This window comes from Amblyomma americanum, chromosome 3, assembly GCF_052857255.1.
Source record: "Amblyomma americanum isolate KBUSLIRL-KWMA chromosome 3, ASM5285725v1, whole genome shotgun sequence".
In the NCBI taxonomy this organism is placed as follows: domain Eukaryota; kingdom Metazoa; phylum Arthropoda; class Arachnida; order Ixodida; family Ixodidae; genus Amblyomma; species Amblyomma americanum.
In genome coordinates, this window is record NC_135499.1 from 146,137,476 (window position 1) to 146,161,828 (window position 24,353).

The 24,353-nt window shown below is 57.2% G+C and overlaps 1 protein-coding gene across 3 annotated transcripts in view; it reads left to right on the forward strand.

The window, feature by feature from the left end:
- Positions 1-682: 682 nt before the first annotated feature.
- The window catches only part of Shc (SHC-adaptor protein), a 33,794-nt gene continuing 10,123 nt past the window's right edge, over positions 683-24,353 (forward strand). Inside the window, exons 1-3 of one of the 3 annotated variants that reach the window (XM_077658191.1) lie at positions 683-1,530; positions 20,825-21,293; positions 21,548-21,947. In XM_077658191.1, the coding sequence (XP_077514317.1) occupies positions 1,467-1,530; positions 20,825-21,293; positions 21,548-21,947 (933 nt within the window). In that variant the 5' untranslated portion in view covers positions 683-1,466. Of the gene's footprint in view, positions 1,531-9,698; positions 9,844-13,917; positions 14,022-20,824; positions 21,294-21,547; positions 21,948-24,353 lie in introns of those variants that run through there. The other 2 variants (XM_077658192.1, XM_077658193.1) reach the window with 2 other exon arrangements.

Consider the following 24,353-nt stretch of genomic DNA (forward strand, 5'->3'; position numbering starts at 1 on the left):
TCTTCCCGCCATCCTTCCCCCTCCTCCGGCTCCTCTCTTTGCCGCCTCCTGCTGCGCGTCTACTCCCACGGCTTTTTGAAACGTCACGTCCGGTCGTCCTTCTTGCTCCCCTCCTCTACTCCACTCCCGGTTCATTCATCCGCGGCCGCCTCTTTCGTTCTCTCCTCCTCCTCCTGCATTTGCCGTGCTTGTTTTCTTCTTTTCGTCCAGTCGCGAGGATGGTCGGAGAGGGAGGGCTCGTTCGCCTGCTCAGATAGTGTGAGTGAGGAGGGTGAAAGGAACTGCGTGGAAATAAAAGTAGCAACAGAAAGCGGAGCGCGCTGCTGCTCCTCTCTGCGGTGTGTGTTTATTTGCTGTCGGTGGCTCCGTGCACGGCTCGTAGAGAGAGAGAGAGAGAGAGAGCCGGCCGGCTGCTGGCTGACTGGTTAGGGGTTGTTCGTCTCCTTCCTTCTCCTCACCCTCCGTGCTCCATCCTGCGAGTTGCTGCTGCTGCTGCGGCGCAGTTGGTTTTTGGGTGCCTACGCAGCCGGCCTGCCGCTCTTTCTGGAGAGAAGAGAACCGAGAGGGAGAGGGGAACGGGGCTCTGCCGCTTTGTCGCCAGTTGTTTGCTTCTCTTTTCCCCCTTGTGCGTTTCCTTCCTCCTTTCTAGTATCTTTCTCTGCGTTGCGTGAACGCACGTTTTGGTGTAGTAGTGGCGACGACGACGGATAGTAGTAGCGTCGGGTCGGTCGCCGTAATCCGCGCCGCTGCTCCATGGAGGCCTCGTAGGACCAAGCGTCGAATCCGCCGCCGCCGCGAGAAGTTTGATCCCTGCTGGAAAGAGAGGGGCCCGGTCTGGTGGTGCCCACGCAGGCGTTGAACGCGTGCCAAGAGGGAGCGAGGGTCGGCTTCGTTTCCTTCTGCTGCTGAGTGCGGACTCGGGCCGACGACGTTGTACTGTAGCATCATCGGGTGGTTTCGTGCCGGATGACCTCCGGCCGGCACCGTCGCCGAGTCGGAGAGGCTGCCGACAAGAAGAAGAACCCGCCCCGTGCCCAGCGAGGAGGACCCTCGCCGTCATGGCTCCTTCCCGGGAACGTGCTGCTCCGCTCGCCAGGCGCTCCGCCGCCGCGGATCGTCGGAACGCCGGCGCACCGGCGTCGTCGTCTGCCTAACTAGGACTAACGTCACGCGCCCCAGCGCACTTGGTGGGTCTCGCCGTGATCTAACACTGAGCAGACCGGCTCGCCTGCCTGCTGTCTCGTCGGATGAGGGGTGGTGTCTTCTGTGTTTCGAGTGACGTGAGCGAGCCCGTGTGATACGCGGACCGCGGCTGAAGCACCATCGGCAGGCCGACCAGTTGGTGTTCTTTTTCTTCCGAGACCTCCCTCCTGCAGCAGCGGGAGAGTGTTCGCGACGTGCGCGTTTCCTTCGGTCCATGGTGTGTGGCAGCGGGCCGCCGGCGCCAGCTCCTCGTCGTCGTCATCATGCTGCGTTGCTTCACGCTGCCGGCTTACCGCACACTCAAGGAAGAGGATGCCGATGTGCAGGGTCAGTTTCTCCTCCTGTTGTCCCTCGTTATTTATTACCACTGCCACTTGTTCCGGCATTCGGTTTGGCGCCCACTTCTGGGTTCCCATTCGCAGTCGGGCTGTCGGAAGAGTGAACCGAAATAGCCAGTCCAGCTGCGGAGCACCACATACAGTGGGCGTACGGATGAAGGAAGTTTCGTTCGCTTAACTGTACACATTCTGCACTGGATGCCGCGCAGTTTGTCTAGCGTACGTAGCGGCCCTTTCTCTGTCCGCCGGGGAGCATCGTTCCGGAACCCCGTTACGACTCTAGTCTGGCCTTGCGCCAACCACCAGCAGTCTCACCCGCTTCGGCGGTGCGGTTCAAAAGTTCGCGGAGCACCCGGGCACGTCGCCCGGTGTCGCGTGTAATGTACTACCACAGCGCGCCCGACACTGAGCAGCTGCGGGGGTCGGCGTCTGGCCGGTGCGCTGAGGAAGGACCACCACTGAGCGGGGATGGTGGGGTGAACGCTGCGTGGCACGCACAGCTGCAGCTCTCAGCCGCCGCCATTGCGGGTGGACGTCTCGTGTCGGCCGAGCGTAGGCCTTTTCGGGGCCGGCTGCCGTGGGCCCCCCTCCCTGCGTAGGCACGGCTGGGCGCCGCCAAGGAGCGGCCCGTCGCTGGGGCCTGTCCTCAATCGGACCTCCTCGCCTGCTGCCTCGCCCCTCCTCGGCTGGGAGGCACCGGCCACGGGCCTTCATTCAGAAAAAGGGACCGCGATCGTCGTCACGGCTCGACCGCCGCCTCCGCTTCTATTTCGTTCTCGCGCACGCACGCCTGGAAGAAGGCGGCCGTCTTTTTCTTGCTGGCTGGATAGCCAGCAGCCGTCGCGGCGGCGCGCCTTCTCGTTTCGCTTCGAGGAAAAGAAAAACGCTCTTCTTTTGAGCCTCGCTCGGTTGTAAACGAGGACACGGCGAGGAAAAAAAAAAAAGGGGGGGGGGGGGGGGGGAGGCAGGCAGGCAGTCCACCGGCTCGAGACACTCTTCTGCACGAAACGGGAAAGAAAATAGACAAGAAAGTGCTGGAATTGCTAACTCTCGGTGGTGGTGCAGCGGCCCTGCCCTGGGTTGCGTGTTGTTGAGAAATATTCGGTGCGTTCCAGTGCTTTGATACTACTACTACTACTACCATACTAGTACTGCTACTACTCGAATACGCGAGCAACTGTGATTCGGCTTCAAATTGCTCTGTGCTCTTTATTCGCCAGTGAGTCTGCTGCCTACGAGGACACGCACAACAGCACCTAGTTTTTAAGCCGCGCGGTGTTTCAAAGCATGAGATACTTTTTTTAGTCTTTAATTGCCATCGCGTCAATCACTTGGAAGTCTGTGCTCGGTACGCACGTACATTTTGTACCCGGGCAGGCTTGTGACCGAAGGCGGCCCTGGACACAGCGCGTCGCATTCCCTTGTCTCGTCACGGCCGGCCTCCCGGCTTCATTGTTCTTTTTCCCTTTCCCCTGCGTACGCGTTCGCCGGTGGACTGAGCCGTGAATGAGTCCGGCGCTCCATTGATCGTGCCGCGTGCGCCGCCAACCGCGAGCCAGCTTTCCCCGTGACGTCACAGCGGGCGCCGCCACGCCGTAGTAGTAGTACTGGCGGTAGTGGTAGTGGCGAAGGTGGCACGGGCCATTGTGTTGGATCCGGTGCGTGCGCGCGCAGCTTAGAGCCCTTTGTTCAGAATCAACAGGCCTCCCTCGGCGACAGGGTTCCTACGCTGAGCGACGCTGGCAGGCTCGAGGAGGAGGAGGGTCCGATTTAAATTCCAGTCGTACGCGCCGCAAAGAAAAAAGGGGGAGAGGGGGGGGGGGGGACTGTCAGGGCGCGACGTGCTAGCGATGCGCCCTTGAGAAGGCCGCGCTCCTTGCGTCGGCGTCCCCAGCTTTGTAAGGGGCCCCATTCCCCCCCCCCCCCCCCCCCCCCCTTTCACCGCGAGTGTGTGCGCGGCGCCGGGCGAATCGCTGCTATACATGGTCCGAGAGCAGTGCGAAAAAGCGCATGTCGCGGCCCCGTAAGATCCCCGTATCGGATAATGCAGTGCCTAATCGCACAAGGCTGGACACCGGCGTCTGAATATTTCGCGTCCCCGGTGCTATGCGGGGGAATACGGCAGTGGCCCAATGGTTGAGGCGTTCGGGATCTGAGGACGAGGTTGAGGTATCGAATCCCGGCTGCGGCGGCCTCATTTCGACGGAGCCGGAATGCGAAAAGCATCCGTGTGCTGTTAAAGAGCCCCGGGTGGTTGTAACTAATCCGGAGCACTCCACTACTGCGGCGACCCTGTGCCAATGGCAGTCCCTCCTACATCCCTTCCCTCCGCCTTTGATTTGCTCGTGAAACGTTTTCATCTCGCATAGCGAGGCACCCGTGTGCTGTGCGGTGTCAGTGCACATTAAAGATGCCAAGGTGGTAGGGTTACACGTGGTAAGGGAGTTCGGGATGTCGTTTGAGCGATTTATTTGTTTGGCGGTTCTGCATTTGCGGGCGGCTTGACTACCGTAATGGGATTATCTTCATGGGGCTCACCTGCCGGTCGGATGTCCCGCGTAAACTGCGAGGGGCTTGTGTATCCAGCCTCCGACGTGGCCGAGAGCTGAGCAAGGGGAACGCAGTGTGTATCGGGGAACAAAAAAACGCCGGTCAGTGGTGATCTTAGCTGAAATCAAGAAAACTGACGCGGGCAGGGCATACGCAGTGCGGGGGACAGCAGGCAACTGATGTCCCCGGATAGGCAAGCTGAGCGAACTTTAAGCGAAGGCGTTAAATAGCAGAGGGCGCCACAGTCAGGCGTGCCAACGGGATTGGGAAGTTTGCGGCGATAAGGTGACCGCACTGGACATGCATGGTGGAGCGATGATGAGAGCGCGGCTAAGAGCGTGTGGACGGACCTTGAAGCGCTGTAATGTGTCTGCATCTTTGTTTTCTCCCTTTGTGTAGGACTCCTTTCACCGGTGTGCACATACAGCGCAGCGTTGCGCCAGCAGGCCTCGGCATTTTGCCGTTTTCCCACACGCGCGCGCGCACTCTGACGTCGGCTTCGCTTTTCTTCGTCTCCCGGCGACGCAACTTTCCTGTCGTGACGCCCGAGGCCGCCGCCGCCTCTCTCGCACGCTCGCCCGAGGCGCAAAAGCGTTCATCGAGGGGCGTAATTAGGGGTATGCATAATGCGACGATGCGCGCACAAAAAGCATGCATCAGCGTCCGGTGGGCGGTTTCTTCCCTCCCTGCTTCGGCGGCGATGCACACCCCACTCCCTCTTCCCCCATTTTTTTCTCTGCTTCGGGCGTGTAAAGTGTTCGGTGCGCGCATATTTGTTTGCTGTGAATACACGCTGCATGCAGCAGCGATTGCGCTGTTGCATGCGGGAGTTACAGTTGTCTCGCGTGCGGTATTCAAAATCACTAACAGTTTTGTACCCCTGTCACACGGCATTCATCGAGGGCCTTTCTGCAGCAAAGGCACCTCTTTCCGTCATAGGAGCGAGAGCTCGAAGGAGCAGCGACGCATGCAGCTACACGGTGCAGCCCAAAGGTGGAACAGTCGTTGAGGCTTAGCACTCGCTGCTGTGCAAGAGGCGACTGAAGTGAGTGTTTTGAAGTTAAAGTGGGGCATTCTATTCATTCGTTGAGCTCAGACAATTTTTTTAAATCTAATCGCTTCCTTAAAGGAGCTGCAACTGCTACTCTCATCAGCAACAGCAAGTTTTGTGCATCGCAGGTTGTCGAACGCCGCGCCTTTCGGCTCCAAAGGTCTGGGACGGGCGCCTTCGCCTCCAAGGCCCCTAGCGGCAAAGGCGCAACATTTGTGCCATGTAACTGCTCTCCTTCGCCTTTGGATATAAGGAGCTGACTCCCAAATGCCTTTGCGGTGCCCGTGCGACAGGGGTATTAGTCTAGTGGTAAAGAAGCTTGCTCGTCCTATCGTAAGAGCTTGCTAATACTGGCTTTGTTTTACCGGCGGGCATGTATACACTCATGGATACCTCCTGTGTCGTGTGTGCGTTGCGTTTGCGGTAAAATGCCCCGACCGTTTCCGCTCTTGGATAGGTGTAAAAGAATGCGGCACATTGAGTGCATCAATCCCGGTTGACGGATGAAGCAAGGAAAAAAAGAAAATGGCGCCTGAGTCAGGTTTTGCTCGGTTCGGGCGACAACAACTGTACGCGGGTCGTGCGGAGCAGGCAACTGACAGCAAGCGTGTCGCTTTGGACCCATGTGTTGCTTTTGGACGTTAAACCTGCCGTACCATGCATACCTACCACTGGGAATGCTTTTTGCTTTTTTTCCTCCCCTTCGAGTGTTCGATTACGTCGCTGCTTTGATTCGAGCAATCCGCGCGCGCACTTGGAGCGCAGCGGCAGATCTCGGAGAGCGTCCGCGGAGGAGTCCGGCCGGCGGCTTCGACATTTCTCTGGGGGCGTCGATGTCAACAACTGCGCCCTGCACGCACTCGACGCAGCCGATGCTGTCTGGCAGCGCTTCCTCGAGAGGCCGTCTGGGTCTCCGTTTCCCTGCGTCGTTGCGGCGATAAAAACCTCCCCAGTATTCGGCTGCCGATTACTGCGCGCGACTATCTTGCGCGTGTCGTTTCCGGTGTCTTTTTCACCTCTCCTCGTGCTGATAAGGACTGCGGAGAGATGAAAAAAAAAAATAAGACCTGGCCGTGTTTGCCCTGCCGGGAAACCTGCGAGGGCATTCGACTGGGCCGAGCTGCTTCGCCCGTCTCGCCCGCTATCTAAATGTATGCGCAGTCTGTTTATAGATATAACCGCCCGCAGGTTCGGTAATTAAGTCTGTATCGGATCGATGTCGCGTTTTCCGGTCACGGTACGCGGGTGACTCGAATAATTATCGCGCCCTTGCCTTTCTGCACTGGTTTCGCCCTATCGTTGCGTGCGGTCGAATAAGAGAGTCGAGAGTGATCAAGGTACAGGAGCTCCTGTTGCCTCGATTCCCTTTTGCTATTCGGGGAGTGCCATTGGGCGCATGATTACACATTGTACAACATGCCGGCAACGTGTATCGTCGACGTTAATAACTTTATTCGTCACAGTGAAAGCAACCGAGTTCATGCTTCGAACAACTGGTCCCCGCTGTTAGGAGCGAGCGTTTCCTTAGACACGTTATTAATTGGTTTTAGGGGAAAGGAAATGGCGCAGTATCTGTCTCATATATCGTTGGACACCTGAACCACGCCGTAAGGGAAGGGATAAAGGGGGGAGTGAAATAAGAAAGAGGTGTCGTAGTGGAGGGCTCCGGAATAATTTCGACCACCTGGGGATCTTTAACGTGCACTGACATTGCACAGCACACGGGTGCCTTAGCGTTTTTCCTCCATAAAAACGCCGCCGCCTCGAGCATTCATAAATGACATTTCCGTAAACGAAAGTGAATTTAAAACGGCTCTAGTAGGAAAGACACGGAATCTGCGTTCTCCTTTGAGGTTTAGAAGGAATTGAGCGCAGCACAGGCGGCATACAATTGGACGGGATGTGTGGCGCGCTTGTATATAGCTCGAGCTTGTCGCCTGTGTTGCGCTAAATTTTGTCTCCTGAAAACTCCGTGAACCAACTTGGCACACACGCGAACACTGCTACGTGGGAAGAGATCCCGGGTCAGTTTTCCTCGGGCCCTTGTTTCCTCCTTGTGTCGACCGGTATTAAGCTGTGCGGTCGTAAACCTGTGCTGCGAGGGTGAGGCTGGTCTGAGCGGCCCGCATTTATCACCTAATACTATGCGTATTCCTCGTAACCTAGAGAGGTGAAAACTCCGGCCTTGTCACACCGTTCTGCTTCACCCGCTAGCAAAGTTTTGCTGCAAACTTTAAGCAGTAGCTCACTCTCGTGCACTGATCAGGGCGAACTCACATTTCCTTGCTGCTGCAAGCAGAGAATATAAGTTAGGAATTCAAAATGTCTGAATCCCAAGACTGAGCATGAACGAGCTTACGGGTCGCATTTCTCCGGTGGTCTAATGCGAAATTTACCCGTGCCTTGCAGTATCGGTTCGCGCTGAGGAACTTCGGAGATATGTCCCGAGTCCATCGGGGCAATTTACCTGAAGCCGTGGTTTGTTTCGAGATTTCACATTCGCGACTCCACATATACGGACGGTGTCCGTCGCTTCTTCGCGCCTTTCGAAACCTGCCCGCAACACCGCCAGCGGAGAAGCTAGCTGTCCGGGGTATTTCCTTCGCGTGACGGCCCCTTCCGGCGATCTCCGCGCGAATGGCGTGTGTGCGCGCTTTGTTTCAGCCACGCATCCCGGAAGTTTTTTAAGGGCGCTTGCCACCGCACTCTGTTCCGAGTACTCATCGCGGAGCATGCCAGCGCGGGCGTATTTTTCCCCCCTCCCGATTCTGCCGCCGACGTCAGCCGTCCAGCGAGAGGCGAAAGCGAGCGCCAGTTGGAAGAAGGAAAAGTCTTCGTGGCCGGCGAAGCCGCGTTTTTCCGAGCGAGGCCAGGCAAACTTCCAAGGAATGCGCGCAACGGGCCGCCTTTCTTCTCGCGCGGCCGGTTCATTCACGTCTGGCAGCTGCCGCTCTCTGCTTCCTCGGCCGCTGATTCACGGCGCCTCTGTGCGTCGCTCCTGGGCGGCTCTTTGGGGCCTGTCCTGTACCTCGGGAGATGGGAGAAGAGTCGGTCGGGTCTTAGGCAGCTTTGGCTCATTGCAGTTCCGTTTGTACGAGATCGCAACATCAAACGCGCGTCGCGAGTTGCAGAGCGAATAGACAACAAGTGCGGCTGTGTCCTAGGAAATGGCGAAACACATTTCGTATTGCAGAGGGAGGTTACGAAGTACACTATATGGTCATTACGATGCACGTACGATTGCTCGTGCATACTGGGCGGAATCATCACTGGGCCAGTACTATGCGGGTGGGTACTTAAGAGTAGTCACTATCTGCAAACTACAACTGTACTGCATAGGCTGTTGCTTTTTTTTTAATTGTATTTTTTGGGGGGGAAAGGAAATGGCGCAGTATATGTCTCATATATCGCTGGACACCTGAACCGCGCCGTAAGGGAAGGGATAAAGGAGGGAGTGAAAGAGGTGTCGTAGTGGAGGGCTCCGGAATAATTTCGACCACCTGGGGATCTTTAACGTGCACTGGCTTCGCACAGCACACGGGCGCCTTAGCGTTTTTCCTCCATAAAAACGCAGCCGCCGCGGTCGGGTTCGAACCCGGGAACTCCGGATCAATAGCCGAGCGCTCTAACTACTGAGCCACCGAGGCGTTGCTTCAATTCAAATATTGTGATGTTCTCTAGGTCAATACCAGGCAAGAAACGTTTACCGCTTTGGAAGTGGTTATCTCTGCGCGGCATCTTTGCACTGATGAAACACGTGAAGTGGTGCGCGATGAATTTGCGGTGAAAATGTGGGACATCGCGTTGCCGGATGGGACTTGCCAATGCATTTTCGGGTCCCAAACCTCGCTGTGGGCTACCGGTGACTGGCTCCGTACTGCAGGGTTTCGGGGGTAGTCTCAACATCTTGGGGGAGGTATCGGCTCGTCCGGCACACCCGATCTTGTGGTTTATGGTTCATGGGGGTTTAACGTCCCAGAGCGACTCAGGCTATGAGGGACGCCGTGGTGAAGGGCTCCGGAAAGATCTTGTCTTTGTTCTCTCTGGTTCGAGCTGACCCCCGTCGAAATCCTGCCGGTCACGTGCCGAGCGTGCGGAACTTGTTCTCGGCGCGGGACCTTTGTGGCTGTTCTGTACCAGTGCACGTTTCTCGCGCTTTGATAAGCAAATCTTCGTAATTAACCGAACTCGTTGTAGGAATTAAATTTATGTATTGTACTGAAGTCACAAACTGTAAATTACAGGGTAGGCTTCATTTACGGTTTTCCAGTGGTTACCCTTGTATCTGCGGGAGGAGGTCTTCTGCGACTGCGTTAAACTGGCTAAACTGGCGAGTGTGAGTTAATGGGTGAAGCATGGCCGAACTGTGCCTTCCAGAGTTCGGATGACTCACCGCTGTGAGGCGACGATAGTCACAGTCATGCTCAGCCGGCGGCGGCGGCGGCCTATCGCCTCTCGCCTGCGAGTCATCCGACTTCCCGAGATATTCCCACGGGCTCCGGAAGCAGCCTTCGCCCGGCGTTGAGTCGATCGGACGTGATTCGCCGTCGCCGGAACGTGGCGCGGCGGCGGTTGGCACTCGCGAGGTCTCGTAGTGCGGTGGCCGCGCATTTTGGCACGTGGCGTCGTCGAGGGTGTGTGCTCGCCCTGCTCGGAGTCTCTTTTCCCTTTCGAGTGGGCCAGCTCGGATGAGAAACGGTGGTAAGTCATCGCACATCGCCGTTTTTCACGCACAAGCGGACGGTACACAGCCGCTACACAAACTGCGTTTCAGGCGTCAGTGATATACCGTACTTTTTGGGAGAGAGAGAGGGGGGGGGGGTAGATTTAGCATAGTTCGACGGGGACGCAGACAATCGAAGGTGCATGGACACAGCGCTCAGCTGGTCTCTTTTTTTTTCTGTGCCTTTGTTCACGTTTATTGTTTTAATGTTCATTGCCAACAAAAATATATAGACACACAAGATATTGCGGGCCAGTAAAAGTCAACATATTCTTGCGCGACTTAGGCCCGGCAATGCTATAGAAACGTTACGTTTGCTATGCGGCGAATAATGATAATGACTGCGATAATAATAGTTAGTAATGAGAGGCGCGGCGGTCTCACTGAAGATGGACACCCGAACCACGCATTGGGGGAACGGTGAAGAAGGGAGAAACGAGGAGGCGCCGTAGTTGAGTGCCTTGGATTCGTTTCCACCAGCTGGGGTGCATTTAACATGCGCTGACTCCGCACAGCGATTTACCCGCTCGAGATGGACCTTCGCCTTCCTCGGAGCTTTTCTGTTAGCACGCGACGTTATTGATGGACGTATAGGGGCACTGGCGACGTCTCCAGTGTGCATAGTTACTGCCAAGCTCTCCATAAGATGTCTCCGTTGAATTCGTGCTCACGACCGCTCGTTGCCTTCAACTTCCATCACGCCTCGTTACTAAATGTTGTCGGCCCTGGAGACGCTCGTTATGCAGAAATGGGCGTTTTGCAGTTTGTGTAAACCCACCGTGGCCGAATTCCGCATAGTTTACGAACAAGAAAAGAGAACTGTTTTCTCAGCGCCTTTCGCGATAAAGTGCCGTCGCAGGGACGAACACGGACGACAAGAAAAGACTGTGTGGCGCCTGTATCTGTAGGCCTGGGTCGGTTGGGTCGTCGCTGCAGTGTCGGCCCGCACTCACGTACGCGGGAGCTACCTGTTCGATTCGCCAGCGTCGGTTTCCTATCGCGGCCCCTAAGCGGCGAGCGCGCTGGAATGCGACACTCGTATCCGGTCGGTCCCGAATGGAGAACGAACGGCGTTGCTGTTGGAGTTTCCTGACGCGCGATGGACGCGAGGCTCTGTCGGCTCGCGCTGCAACGCGAGATCGTGTTGCGGAAACGGCGCGAGATTCACCCGACACGAAACGGGCGGCTGCGTTGGCCTTGTTGCCATGTCCCGTTGACAGCGCTGGGCTATCGACAGGATCTCGCTTCTTCATCTAGTCCAAACTCCAAACTATATATCGCCAAGTTCTGGCGAGGCGAGGGGACAGGCGCAGGAGAGGGGACCGCATTGACTCGTTTACGAGAAGTGTTCTTACGAGCGTTGTACGTACGTCAAGCCACCTGCGGTTTGTTTTTCTTCGGGCTGAGCCTTGGCCCTTCAGAGCTTAGTGTGACTGCTGTCACGTCGTGTTCGAGCCAGAGGTCTTCGAGCCGAGCGGCGACGTCGACCGAGGGGAATCGTCATCGACGACGACTCAGGGGTTCCTCGTTCTCGCACACGTACCAAACAAGACATGCGACGATGAGTGAAGTTTCGCATTGCGAGTGTCACGGTGGAGTGATAATTTGTTCCTGATCTCGCAGGTTTTACCCTTTTCTCCGTGCGAGAAAAGAAAAAAAAAACGGAAAGAAGCGGTGTTGTTCCTCCCGAGCCTGCCGGCGAAACTGCCACATTTTCCGCTTAGTCGCTGTATGATAGCGACACTCGTATTGTTGGGTTAGGATAACCGTTTCCATTCTCTCTTCCGGTGTTGTTTCCGTGGCTACGCCATGCGTATGTATCCTAATGTGGAAGGAGGGGCGTTTTGACTGCTACCCCCCTTTCTCCTCAAACCCTGGTGCTTCTCCCCCCCTAGATTGCCTTTGCAGCCGTGGTAGTGCTGGAGCGCGCTGTTCCCTCTTCTCTCCGAGGCTGCAGGAGGAACGAGTTGGGCCAAGTTGGGCTGTTCCACCGTACGGTCGCCCGACGAGAGAGCACACACACACGCTCTCCTCCCAAGGTCGCCATCGTTCGCAGCCGCCACGCGGTCGTCGCGGAAGAGAGCGCCCCCCCCCCCCCCCCCCTTTGTCCGCAGGAGCCGGGAGCGTATTTCTCTTCCTGTGAGGACGGGCGCGGCACGGATCGAGCTGCTCCGTTCCTTCCCGCGAATGGCGCTTTGTCCTCAATGGCTCTCCCCCCCCCCCCCCCTCTTCTTGCTGCTGCCCGAGCAGCCATTCTCTCCGGCTGTCTTGGGCGGCAGACGTCGCGGTGTCTCGCTCGCTGCGCCGGCTGATGGGCGCCCAATGAGGAGCGCTTGCTCGCTGCTGCTGCTGCTGCCTCTGCCCCGTGTGTGTGTGTGCCGCGTTGGCCTCCGCAGCCCCCCCGCGTGACCCGCGACGCAAATGGCCGCATTGTCTTTTTCGCCCGCCATTGTCAGGAGGAACGCAGCCGCCACTGTGCACTGCTGCTGCCCATTGTTGTTGGGCACCGCCGCCGTAAATGTTTTTTTTCTTCCGTTGCTGCCCGCTTCTGTAAGGGCAGAGAGCAAGGAGCGCGCTTCTTGACGTCGCGACCTCAAAGGTGCTGCGAACGAGGCAGTTCGTTTCGAGCGCACGGCGGCGACGACCTCTCGGGCTTTCGTCGACGGCGTCTGGTGTCTCCAGATGTAACGTTGGCGACGCCGGAATACCCCCTTTCCCTACATGTGGCCAGTTCACATTATCAGTGCTCGCTTTGTAAGCGGTCGAACGACTAGGTCGCGTGCAGCACGCGAGGTATCGCCTAAAACAGCACCGTTCGAAGCGAGTACTGTAACGGCGGGCAAATGAAACGCGAGGAAAACAGTTGAGACGGGAACAGAGAAGCGAGCAAATCTTAATCGAGGAGACTGAACAGTAGCGCGGTTCACTTCCACTCCGAAGGCACGAAAACCGCTCTTTGGCAATGTTATTAATTAACCCCGACTGTAATTCCTCCCCGGCCGCTAATCATTGGTGAACATTTCCAGTGTGCAGGCTCACGGCGGTTTGTGGAAGCGGTGAAGGCGTTGAGGCCGCATTTTTCTCTATGCCCGCGACAACTGTTCCTCTCTTTAGCCGTTGGGAGATGCGCTTAGTATAGTCCGTCGTCGTCGCCTGCGTTAATGTCGCATTCCGGCTTCTCGCCTCAGTCGAGGTCTGTGCTCGTCGTTCGGAAGGCCAACCCGAAGGACGTGCTTGCTGCGGCAGTAGCTTTTTTTTTTTCCCCTTCTTCTTTCCTCTGAGGTCTCTGGGCGTATTTCATCCCCGAGCCGCATCGTTATGTTGCGCACGGTTAGGAGATTTTTTAAAAAAACACGCCGCCGGCTCGTTCGTGACGTAATACACTACGTCTTCAACGTCGGTCAGCTGCGATTTAGGCGCGCGCTTGCGTCACGTGAGATGGCGGGTTTTCTTCGATAATAGTCGCGGCGCGTCTTTTTATTTTGTCTTACCGCGCGATGGCTGCGGGCCAGTCGTGGCGATTTTGCCACCGCTGTCGCGCGCCTTGCTTGCCTTGCGCAATGGTTCAACTCCCCCATCCCGGAGAAAGGGTTGCGTGGTGTTCTTTCTTTTTTTCTTTTTTCACCCTCTCCTTCTCTCTTTTCCTTTACGAGGCGCCGCGCTCGTTATCGTCACCGTCTCGAGTTGTACGAGCGCGCACACGCTGGGGTATTTCTCCGCCGTTCCGTTGGCCTCGTCGTGTAACCGGCGTGGAACGATTGTGTAACTTCGTCCCATGCCGAAAGACGTCACTCGCGTTGTTAACTAGCCCCAGTTCGTCGCGTCATATTCCAGCCGCGCTTCCTCTTTACGCGAGTCGCGTTGACTTCGCCTTTGCTTGGCGCGCAGTCCGTGGGTTTCCTAATCCGAGGCATCTCCCGTGCCCATCTTGGCTTTTAAAAGAGTCCAAGAGTTTATTGCAAACAACAATGGTTTGCCGAGGAGGCGACAGAAAAGGCAAACAAAGTTGCCCGACAGTGTCGCCTATTTCGTGAAAGGCAGTGTCGCCGGCAGCCCGCAGGTGACGCGACAATCTGCGTACCTCTGAATTTTGCGCTGATCGGCGTCCCGGATTCTGCAGCGTGGATGGAGCCTTGGGGGAAAAGTCTCGCCTCTGGTAATGTGCTCTAGTATTAATCGTTCGCTGAAGGAAGGCCGTACGATCGCTTGGTTGCTTTGGCGCCAACGTTGTCGTCGCCGGTGGTCGGAATTTCGAGCCTTTGCGGGTGTCTTCTGACCCTGTACTGGGCACAGCACGTACGAAGTACTGCCTGCCCCAGGCGTCCTAGCGACACCAGCTTCTTCCAGCCCTCCCGCGATTTGAGTACAGATGAATCGGAGCGTACGTGTGCAGAATAAGTCTTTCGGATTAATCGTGTGTGCGTAGCATGTGTTGGCAGTAATGAAAGGGGACGTTAATTACTGCGCAACCAACTATTGGTGTTTGCGAGTATGAGTGAAAGACGTTTACGTTTGTGTACTCCCCAGTGTTTTCCTTGTGGGCGAATAATCCCTGTGTATGGCCGGGAGGGGGGGGGGGGGGGATTTTTTGTGTGACGACTTGTAACTGGTCTTAGGTGATGCCATTTCTCTCGTGAGATATCGTCTTCAGCGTAACTGCGCGCACTGCAGGACAAAGGCATCTCCCCTGCGGTTAACGCCTGCCCCGTGTCATCTGCGGTCACCTTATCCCTGCAAGCTTCGTGGTCACGTGGATAGAAAAGGGGGCAAACACCCCTGCCCATCTGTGTCCGCGTGATCGTGTGTACACACACAGCGTTCGTGAAGTTTTTAGTGACAGAAGAGCGTGATTTGTGAGTCGTTTGCTCTCGCTTCCCGAAAGCTCGCGCACTGTGCGGTTCGGTAACGAGGTTTCGCTCTTTCGGTGTGAAATAGTTCTGCCTGTCGTGGCTTATCTGGGAAGCGATAAAAGCGCTCGGCAAACTCGTTAATCACGGAGCGACCTTTCGATCGGGGCACTTAATGTCTAGTGCGTTTATGTAAACCGCTTATTTTACTGCTGGGCTGTTGTTAAAAGCTGAGCCTCTCTCTCTCACACACACACCTTCTCGCTGCGATGGGGGAAACGGCACGGTAAAAACACAGACTGTGACGATTTTGTGTGCTGCCTCCACCGCCGCTTTGCAGGGCCGATACCGGCTCTGGTAGCCACCCACGGGTCATTTTGTGAATCGAATTTTACTTCAATTAAGACGGTGCGAAGCTGAGCGGGTAAATATGACACAGCTTGACTCGGTGTCACTCAGCATGCTATATTTCTTTTTCCTGGCCTGTCACCTGTAACGCAGGACAGGTGGTCTTATAGAATAGCGTGTCAGAGCTAATAATAATAATAATAATAATAATTGGTTTTGGGGGAAAGGAAATGGCGCAGTATCTGCCTCATATATCGTTGGACACCTGAACCGCGCCGTAAGGGAAGGGATAAGGAGGGAGTGAAAGAAGAATGGAAGAATGAGGTGCCGTAGTGGAGGGCTCCGGAATAATTTCGACCACCTGGGGATGTTTAACGTGCACTGACATCGCACAGCACACGGGCGCCTTAGCGTTCTTCCTCCATAAAAACGCACCCGCCGCGGTCGGGTTCGAACCCGGGAACTCCGGATCAGTAGCCGAGCGCTCTAACCACCGAGCCACCGCGGCGGGGCCGTGTCAGAGCTGGCGTTACCAAGGTGTGGAAAAGGCAATTGCGGGTGGTCTATAAAATCATCCGAAATGTCTAGCTCAGGAAACCAGCTGGAGCGTGCTGTGCGTATGGCTGGCACGCAACTGGAACGATTACAGGAAGAAGAAGCCTTTGTCCTGCAGTGGTTTCTCGACTGGGTCGATGACGATAACGATGATGCGGCCTTGAGCGAGTTGGCTCCGATCGATGCCCACACAGCTGCAGATTTTGTGCGGCCGCTTCCCCCTTGTGTCACCGTCGACGAACCGTTGGTTGTTCTCTGTAGTTTCGAGAAGAACCCGGCTTGACGCTGTCTTGACGTCACGACAGGCCCTTAACTAAGATCAGGGCGCCGGCGCGAATAACAAGCCCCGCTGTGCCTTCGCTGCTCAAGCGTCGCCGTCCCCTTGCTCTGCTGCGTGCCTGCGGGTCACGCTGCTCGCGGGTCGCTGCGTGATGGCGCGTGGGCGACGTTGTAGCAATCCTCGAATGAGTCGTTCGTTCGTTCGTCCGGAGACCCGCGGTGCGTGGCGTGAGTGCGCCGCCGCTGCTGCTTTTTCTCCTCCTCCCCCCCCCCCCTACCCCATTCACGTCGGCCCCGTACAACAGGTGCTGCCCCCCTCCGCGTGTGTGCGGCGTGGAGAGAGAAAGGCACGAGCTTGCGGCGTGTGCGCGTGAAACGTGGAAGACGCCCAAGCGCGCACTGCGGGGTCCTCGGTCACGAGAAGCGCATAATAGAACTGACGGGGGGTCGAGTTCCAGAATGCTTGAAACCGAGCCTGTGCGCGTTTAGAAAGGGAAAAAGTGTCGGCTCGATTTCCGGCTGTTTTTCTTTTTTTCTTTAAACATTGTTTTTTTCGAGTGACGTCACGGGCGCCACCTTTGTGGCTAGCTTCCACAGTGTACGCGGGAACCGGTTGGCGATGGGCGGATTAACGAAACGGCCGAGGTTTTCGATGCGCTTTCCGGGCTCAAAAATGGCGGCCGCCGGAGCCGAATCGGGTGCACGCTCTCATAAGACCCGGTGGTGTTTTCTTCTGTACGGTATCAACCGCTCCTCTGCGTTTGCGTCGCAGTGGTGTTTGTGCTTGTGCCCGAAGTAGATGCCTGAAGTTCACAACCGAGCATGTTTTCTCGTTCGGTGTTAGGTTCACGTGACAGAATCCCACGCGATCTGTCGCATGGCTCACACCCCGCAGGGTTGCTTCGACACATGAAAAAAAAAATCCTTAATAAACTGATCACCCTTCTTTTTTTCTCGTCTTCGGACATTTAGTGTCGTTCAGCCCTGTCGGACCGAAGAGCGAGCGCACAGCGCTGAAGAGAGCCGAACGCATTGCTCTAAGTGTTGCAGAAACTAGACGAAAGCCAGTCGACCGCGCTCACAAAAAGAGCCAAAACGCACTCGGCTGTCGCATAACAAGCAGCTCATTCTTCGGCCAAGGTGCTGATGCACCTTCCTACTACACTTGTGTACCGTGGACCCGGCCGCAATTGACGGTGCGCCGAAGCGCGCTTTTATCCCTGGGCAGCCGGCCACGAGTGAGCGTGCACCCCACCTTTTGTGATGGAACGCATGAGTGGCATTCAGCCAATGGTCATCCGCAAGTAGTATTGAGAAGCTCACTTTTATTTTATTTTTGCTACATTGTTTTATGGACACTTGATACCCGCAAGACATATCACGTCCCCGGCTTCAGTGCAGGGGTTCGTTCTTGTCTAATAATAATTGGTTTTTGGTGGAAAGGAAATCGCGCAGTATCTGTCTCATATATCGTTGGACACCTGAACCGCGCCGTAAGGGAAGGGATAAAGGAGGGAGTGAAAGAAGAGAGGAACAAATAGGCCCGTAGTGGAGGGTTCCGGAATAATTTCGACCACCTGGGGATCTTTAACGTGCACTGCCATCGCAGAGCACACGGGCGCCTTAGCGTTTTTCCTCCATAAAAGCGCAGCCGCCGCGGTCGGGTTCGAGCCCGGGAACTCCGGATCAGTAGTCGAGCGCCCTAACCACTGAGCCACCGCGGCGGGGCTCGTTCTTGTCTCCAACGGTGTTTTCTTTCACATTGAAGCTACCAGTACACCTTGCTGCGCGCGCGCCATCCGATATGCTGCAGCCGGTACTGAAGGTCGATGTTGAAGGTTGCTTTGCGTGCGTGTACTACGCCCTGGCACGTGGAGGCCCGCCTAGTGACAGCGCCGAGGAAGGCACTCGCGGGTAGGGATGATGATCCGGCCACGACCGCATCGAGTTGAAGTCATCCGACCCGCGAAGCCGCTGCTCTTTCGTATACATTTTTTTTTCCCGACCGTGGCAGCAAGCGCGCGGCAAGCCGGTGTCATTTCACGTTGACGCTGTCACGCGCCGCGCGTGTCTGGCTGTTGCTTGCTCTGCAACCCGCAACTGACGAGTTGCGTGGCGCGTTTTATGAAGCGGCCCATTTACAGGCGTGTTGGTGCGAAGATGGTGTACAACGTAACAACACGAGCGCATTGTGTATGCGTATATATATATATATATATATATATATATATACACACACACAACGGAGCGGCACCCTTCTGTGGCGAATAGCGCGTTGTCCGTGCAGTGTTTGCCGACTGAGTTCGTGTGCTGCTTTCTTCTGTGCCTCGCTCAGTTTGCGCTGTTTTCCACCATTATTAAGCTTTTGCCCCTAGATGGTTTCATTTTTTTTTTTCTGCGGGGTGGGGGGCTTCGTAGTGGAAACGCATGAGTTCACGAGAAATGGTCACGCCAGAGTTAGGCAGTAAATGACACAAAAACATTCTTTTTTTTTTTCTCGAACGTAGAGACGAGTGCGGCAGGCGAGAGAAGTGCACATGGTTCGGCTTCGGCGTCCTGCATGTACTTACGGCATCCAGGTACCCTAACCTCGGGGCTACTTACTACCCGTGGTTACTTTCCGCAACCGCGGCTGCGCTAATAACCCAGTGACTTCTCCGGCGTAGCCAGCCAGCCTGTTCGCCCTTGAGAAGCGGCGCATGTGTCTGCGCACTTGTCGCCTCCCGTCGTGTGGGCTCCCCTCCTTCTCAAGGGGGAGACCGACACGGTCGTTTCCGCTTTCCGGTGTTTTCTCGCCGCCGCTCCCCTGACCGGAAGTGGGCTTTTCTGTTTCCGGGAAGCGCGCCTTCTACCTCTACTACTACTACACCGCCGCCCCCTTCATCCCCCTCCCTCCGAGTGTTCGCGCCCCTCAGCGAGTTGGGGGGGGGGGGGGGGGGGGGGGGAGTCATCCGACGGGGCGCATTTGTGCTGCATGTCGGCCTGCCGCTTGCGCTGGTGTCTTGATCGCCCTGGCGCGCGTCTCTCCCCTGTGGCTCGCTCGCCGCATACTCTCTCGTTTACGCCAGGCGTGTTCGTCTCCCTGTCCCTCCTGGCTGTTATGATTGCTCTAATTTCGCTCCCTTGCGCGCAACAACAGCGAAAGCGTTCCCGTCCTATGAATCCTTGCGCCGATCCACACTCCCTCTCCTGCCGTTTATTTTTCGCTTTACGTTTACTTTTAGAGTTTTTTTTCGGCTCGGTGTGTGGTTCTTCGCCTTACCTCGACTGGAAGTGTCGCTGCTTGTGTTGTTGTTTTTTTCCCCTCATTCGTAATAACACTAAGCGGCATTGCTCGCGACTCCTCCGCACGGGTACGTGCTCTCCCCCTCCGACTCACTCGCGCGCACACATTTGATTCTCCCGCGTCGTCGCTTGGCTGTGCAATGTGTGTGCACGCCCGCACACACCGCGCAGGCCGTGTAGCCTCGTGTAGCCTCATGGCTGCACCGCCTTAGCCAACGCACGCACCCTGGCCGGCTTAGAAAAGCGAGGCGTGCCGGGAACTTTCCGGCTGGCTGCCTTCCTTTCCTTCCATGGCGTCCGTAAGGAAGGGCGGCTGGGAAAAAGGCGCCGCGCCGTAAACGGTCGCCGATGCGGTGCTCTGTGTACGCGCGGAGACACCGTGCGCGCGGGACCAATTACGGCCCGAAAATGACGGCTGTTGGTTCGCTCGGCTGCGCGCGGAGATTGTCATCGGGAGGCAATCAGGGGCCGAGGGCGGATATCGAGCGCCTTTTCGTCCGCCCGCCTTCGACAGCTGTGGCGTACCGCGACCACTTCCACCGGAGGAGCCTCTCGCTCGCGTAAAACACACACACACACACATATAATATATATATACAGAGAGCAGATTTGCTAATAAGGGAGTAATTACTCATTGTCATCCACCCAAGCGCAGCCAGTGTAAAATCGCATAGATCCCCTGACACTTGGTTCAAAGCAGGGCAGGCTGTCTGTCCGCTTACACTTCGTTTGTGATATGCGGTGGAAATTTTGTAATTACTGCACCTGTACAAGTTTTCTCGGCATGTTGTTGAAACGGCGGGCAGAGCTGCTGCCAGCTGTCCTGTATACTAGCGCTGTCCCCTATAATAGCAAGTTGCAGAGTGACGGACGGGAAGTTCCACTGAAGCTTTATTATTATTTTTAATGCGTTGGAAAACCTGATGTGCGCTCCTGGATGGGTGCACTCGGCGTACTCTCAAGAAACGCCCTTTTTCTTCGCTTAGTTGCGTTCTTTTCCTATAGCCGCGCAGAAAGCAGGAGTGCGTGGCAAGTGAAACATGTATCTCGTTGTGTCCGTGTGCCTGCGGTGCTGCAGGTGCCGATGCAAACGCTCTCCCATCGTTCGTGGTGCTCGCGGGGATTGGTCCCTCTTCTTGGAGAGCTTGTCTCCAACTTAAAACAGTTAGCGATGTTGACCATTTTGAGTCGAATATAAGGAACGGCGAAACGACTGTCGCTGGTGGCGACATTGCCGGCTTGCTGTCTCGGGCCCCCCTTTGCGTGAACGCGGCTGGCGTGCAGCGGACGTTTGCGTTGTTCTCCGGGAGCTCTTGAGCCTGTCGAAGCTCAGTTGGCGCGGGATCCTAGCGCTGTTCGTGCCTGTGTTCATATGCCGCTACTGATAGTGCCCTGTCGGCGTAGAAGGGCCTTATGAGCACGTTTCGAAAGGAGGTTTGAGGGCGGCATGACTAGGGTGTTTGTGGGGGATTTGTTGTGTTGCATGACTCGAGCGAGCACCGCCACGTCCTCCTTTTGCGAAGCTAAATACCGTTCCTAACATAATCTCACTCTTGCCCAGAGCAGAGGGATCCAATCGAAACGTTTTCAGATAAGTTAGCGAGGCCTGCGTCGCTTCAAACCGTGGCGCTTCTTCCCCTTGCAGGCCCTGTGCGCGTCGCCCTGGCTGACTGCTGCACAAGCGGCGGCCGAACCCTTGGCAAGAAGAGCGCCGCGCTCCAGTCGGGCGGAGGAGCCAAGTCGCCCAAGTCCGGAGGGGGGCCCCTGGGCAGGCGGCGCAGCGACCAGCACCAGCAGTCTCCGTCCCGGCAGCAGCAACAGCAGTCCTCTCAGCAGGCTCAGCAGCAGCAGCGCTCCCTGCTGAGCGGCGGCGGCGTCTCGGAGGGCGGCGTGGGCGGCGTCTTGCGCAGAGCGAGGACGGGCGCCGGGGCCAGCGGGGCGGCGCAGGGCCCGGGCGCGGGGCCCGCGCCTTCCTTTGTCCGCCACCTCGAGGCCAACCTGCGCCGCAAGGAGGACCCCGCGCTCCTGCACCAGGGATCCTCGCTGCTCGCCGGAGGAGGAGAGGACGCGGCGCTCGCCGACGGCGCCGAGCGATACACGCGCCTGCCGCAGGGGTGAGGGCTCCCCCGCAACCTTTTTGCTTGGCGGTATACTGTGGATCTGGGAGCGATGGCCGCGCGGCACCGTGAGGCTGTTGTGGTTTAATTAAAGCCCCTTGTGCCACAGGCGGTGCCGGCAGGACACTATTTTTCTTATTTTACAGCCCACCCTATAACGAATGCTGCGGTAATTAACCCTGACTTGCCGACCGGGCAGGCCACCAGCACGCGCATCGCGATGACCGCGGTGTTCGTTTCCTTCGCCGCAGGAGCGCATGCGTGTCGTCGTCGCCACCGCAGTGCCAGGCGCCTCCGGCTCCCGTCAGCCCCGCACCGAGTCCCGCGAGCCGGACGTCTTCTAACGGCCCCTCCGCTGTGATAACCGCTTCTTCGCCCCCGGCCACCGCCGCGTCGATAGCACCGCCGGCCCTCGCGGCCCCCTCACCGCCGCAGCACCCCTCCGAGGCCAGCAGCAGCCGAAGTCCGGCACCCCGGAGCCGCAGCGGCAGCCGGATGGCCACCGCTGCCTCGTCCTGGTCCCAACTGGGGGGCGCCAGGACGCCCGGACAGCCACACCCGGCGCCCTCTGGGTTCGTGAGCCGACCCGCCCGGGGCTGGCTGCACACGGACCAGCAGGTGCTCGGCCCGGGAGTCACGTACGCCGTCAGGGTGAGCCATCCTCTTCGCCAGGCGCTTCTGGTGTCGTGTGCTACAAATACTTTCGCCGGCAAAAAAAGGGGCCCTCTGGACGTCCTTCATTATAAGGACCCCAGCTCGGAAACGAACACTTTTACGCATGCAGTTTATTCTCTCTCATTCTGTCTGTGGCTGAGCTAGGTCTTCGCCGAGTGGGAAAATGATACGAAAGGTGCCCCGAGGGCCTGTGGACCAACAGGAGTGGCGCCTGTCGGCGTGTTGTTCGGTTTTCTTGAGACTCGATATCGGCCCTGTTGGTCCTTCGCGGTTGTTCGAGAAAACCAGTGCGTCGCCCGCTTCGTGCATATACGGCGCTGAAGCAGGACGCGCAGCGTCTAGGAATTGGCGTTTGGCGTTCCCAGGTCTTCTGAGGGGACGCGTGGAAGGCGTGCCTCCGCTCTGGGCGGTGATGCGGGAAACATGGCCGCGCGAGCGGGACGCACACGTCCTGTCGTCGTTGCATGGTGGGCCCCGCTTCGTCGACTGTCGTGCGATGATTCCCTGGCCCGATTCCCGCGGGTGACGGCAAATAGCGCCGACGCACCGACGCGTGTCGCCCGCGGCCTACGCGTACGCTGCGAGAACGAACTTGCGTCCCGCTGTGCCCGTTGGGTTGACGGCGCCTCTGTGGTCAGGACCACTTGACACCTTTGCCGAGTGCGCAGATGTGTGCATAAAAGCAGCGGCTTCGGCACTTTCTCCGGAAGGGGGATAGCTGATCATCTGCGCCTCCCTATTGCAAGCCCTCAAGTGATTGGTCGAGTTTTTCTGGCGATTCTTGCCGATCGCACGACGACCATGAGTAGAAAATTCAGGGAAGCACTTTGTTGACCTAAAGCGCGGTGAGGCGAAACCATTTAGCGCGGTGTTGCTGCTTGTGTCGGTGTGGTTCATTAGCGCGCGCACGTTTGGTTGCAGGAGACACAGGATAGCGTTTAGGCGGCATCCTTCCAGATCGGCGTTCAGGAGGCGTCTGACAAGATGAAGTCATCAGTTTTACCGACAGCTACAGTGTGACACTTTTCTGCGAGCATCCCCGCTGGCGAGTCATGAGCCTTTAAAGGCTTTCGACTTAAGATACAGTAAACTGGATAAGAGAGGACACTCCCGTAGGGCCCCTGCGGCCGACATTTTCTCTCAGCACACCTGGCGGAGGTGAAGAAGCGCGCCTGCCTTGAGATGGTCAGAGATGCACAGAGATGGCCGCCTCTCTGCATCATATCTCGGAGGCCAAAATTTCGCAAGCCATGCCCGCAGCGGATGGATAAGGCTGAACCCTTTAAATAAGGCGGTGGGTCATAGTAAAGTCCCACCTAGCCATGTGCAACGCCATATGGCGGATGCGTGGAACGCTGAGCTCGGCCCCAAAAGAGCCCGAGTGTCCACTTTTAGTGTTTATGTTACTCTGTGCGACTAGTGTTGCTTGCCGACAGGGAAAGCAGAAGCTGCCAGGCGAACAAAAGCGGGCGGGCCGTAACCTGCACATTCCTCCGTTCTCTTTCAGGTAACGTTACTAGAACATTACGAAAGCAACAGAAAAGAGATCTGATTGCTCTTTGTTTAGCACTATGCTGCCTGGGGCCAGCGAATGTTGTGGTCTTGGGACGAGCTGAGCTTAACGCGGTGCTTGCTATGAGGCAGGAAATTGCCCTAGAGCCCCTCTGTGCTTCACGAGTCGATCGGCTTGTCAGTCGAGCCCCCCCTCCCTTCGAATAGCCGTCCAGTCGCGAACTTCGAGGATCGAGAAAAGGCACTTCCGGCGCGGCAGAAGGCGGCTTGCGCGGCGCACTTTCCGGCAGCCGGTCCATCGAGAGCAGGGCTCCCGCCGATTTTGCGTCCTGCGACGATCGCGTGCGGCTCCCTTTCAGTCCGTTTCGTGCATTCTGCACTTCCGTCGACCTCCTCTCCGACCGCGGTTCCGCCCCGCTCTCCTCGCCCCTTCCGCAGGGCAGATCGGAAGCCCCGAAATGATGGCAGCAGGGGCGCCACTCGGATGGCGTGTCGCGGTAACAAGAAGCGTGTTGTAAAACCGGAAGCAGACGACGACCGAGTTCGTGCGTGCGGGCTGCCGTGCTTCTCTACTTCCGGTTTTCGGCGCATTTCCACAGCGGGATGCGAATTGGGGGGGGTTCCGCCTCCCACCGGAAGGTTCCCTTTCTCTCTGTTTGCCTGGAGTCGAAAGAACAGCTGGCACTAGGTCCCGCAGCTTCTGTCTGTTCCCCCCCCCCCCCCCACCCTCTCCCCCTTTCTGCCGTTTTGGTGTGTGGGGGGGGGGGGGGGGGGGGGCTTTCTGTTGCTGCCTTCTCCAGGGCGCCCCCTGCCCTCTCCCGACCTTCGATCCTTGCAAAGGAAGGAAGCCCTGTGTTGAGAGCTGTAAAG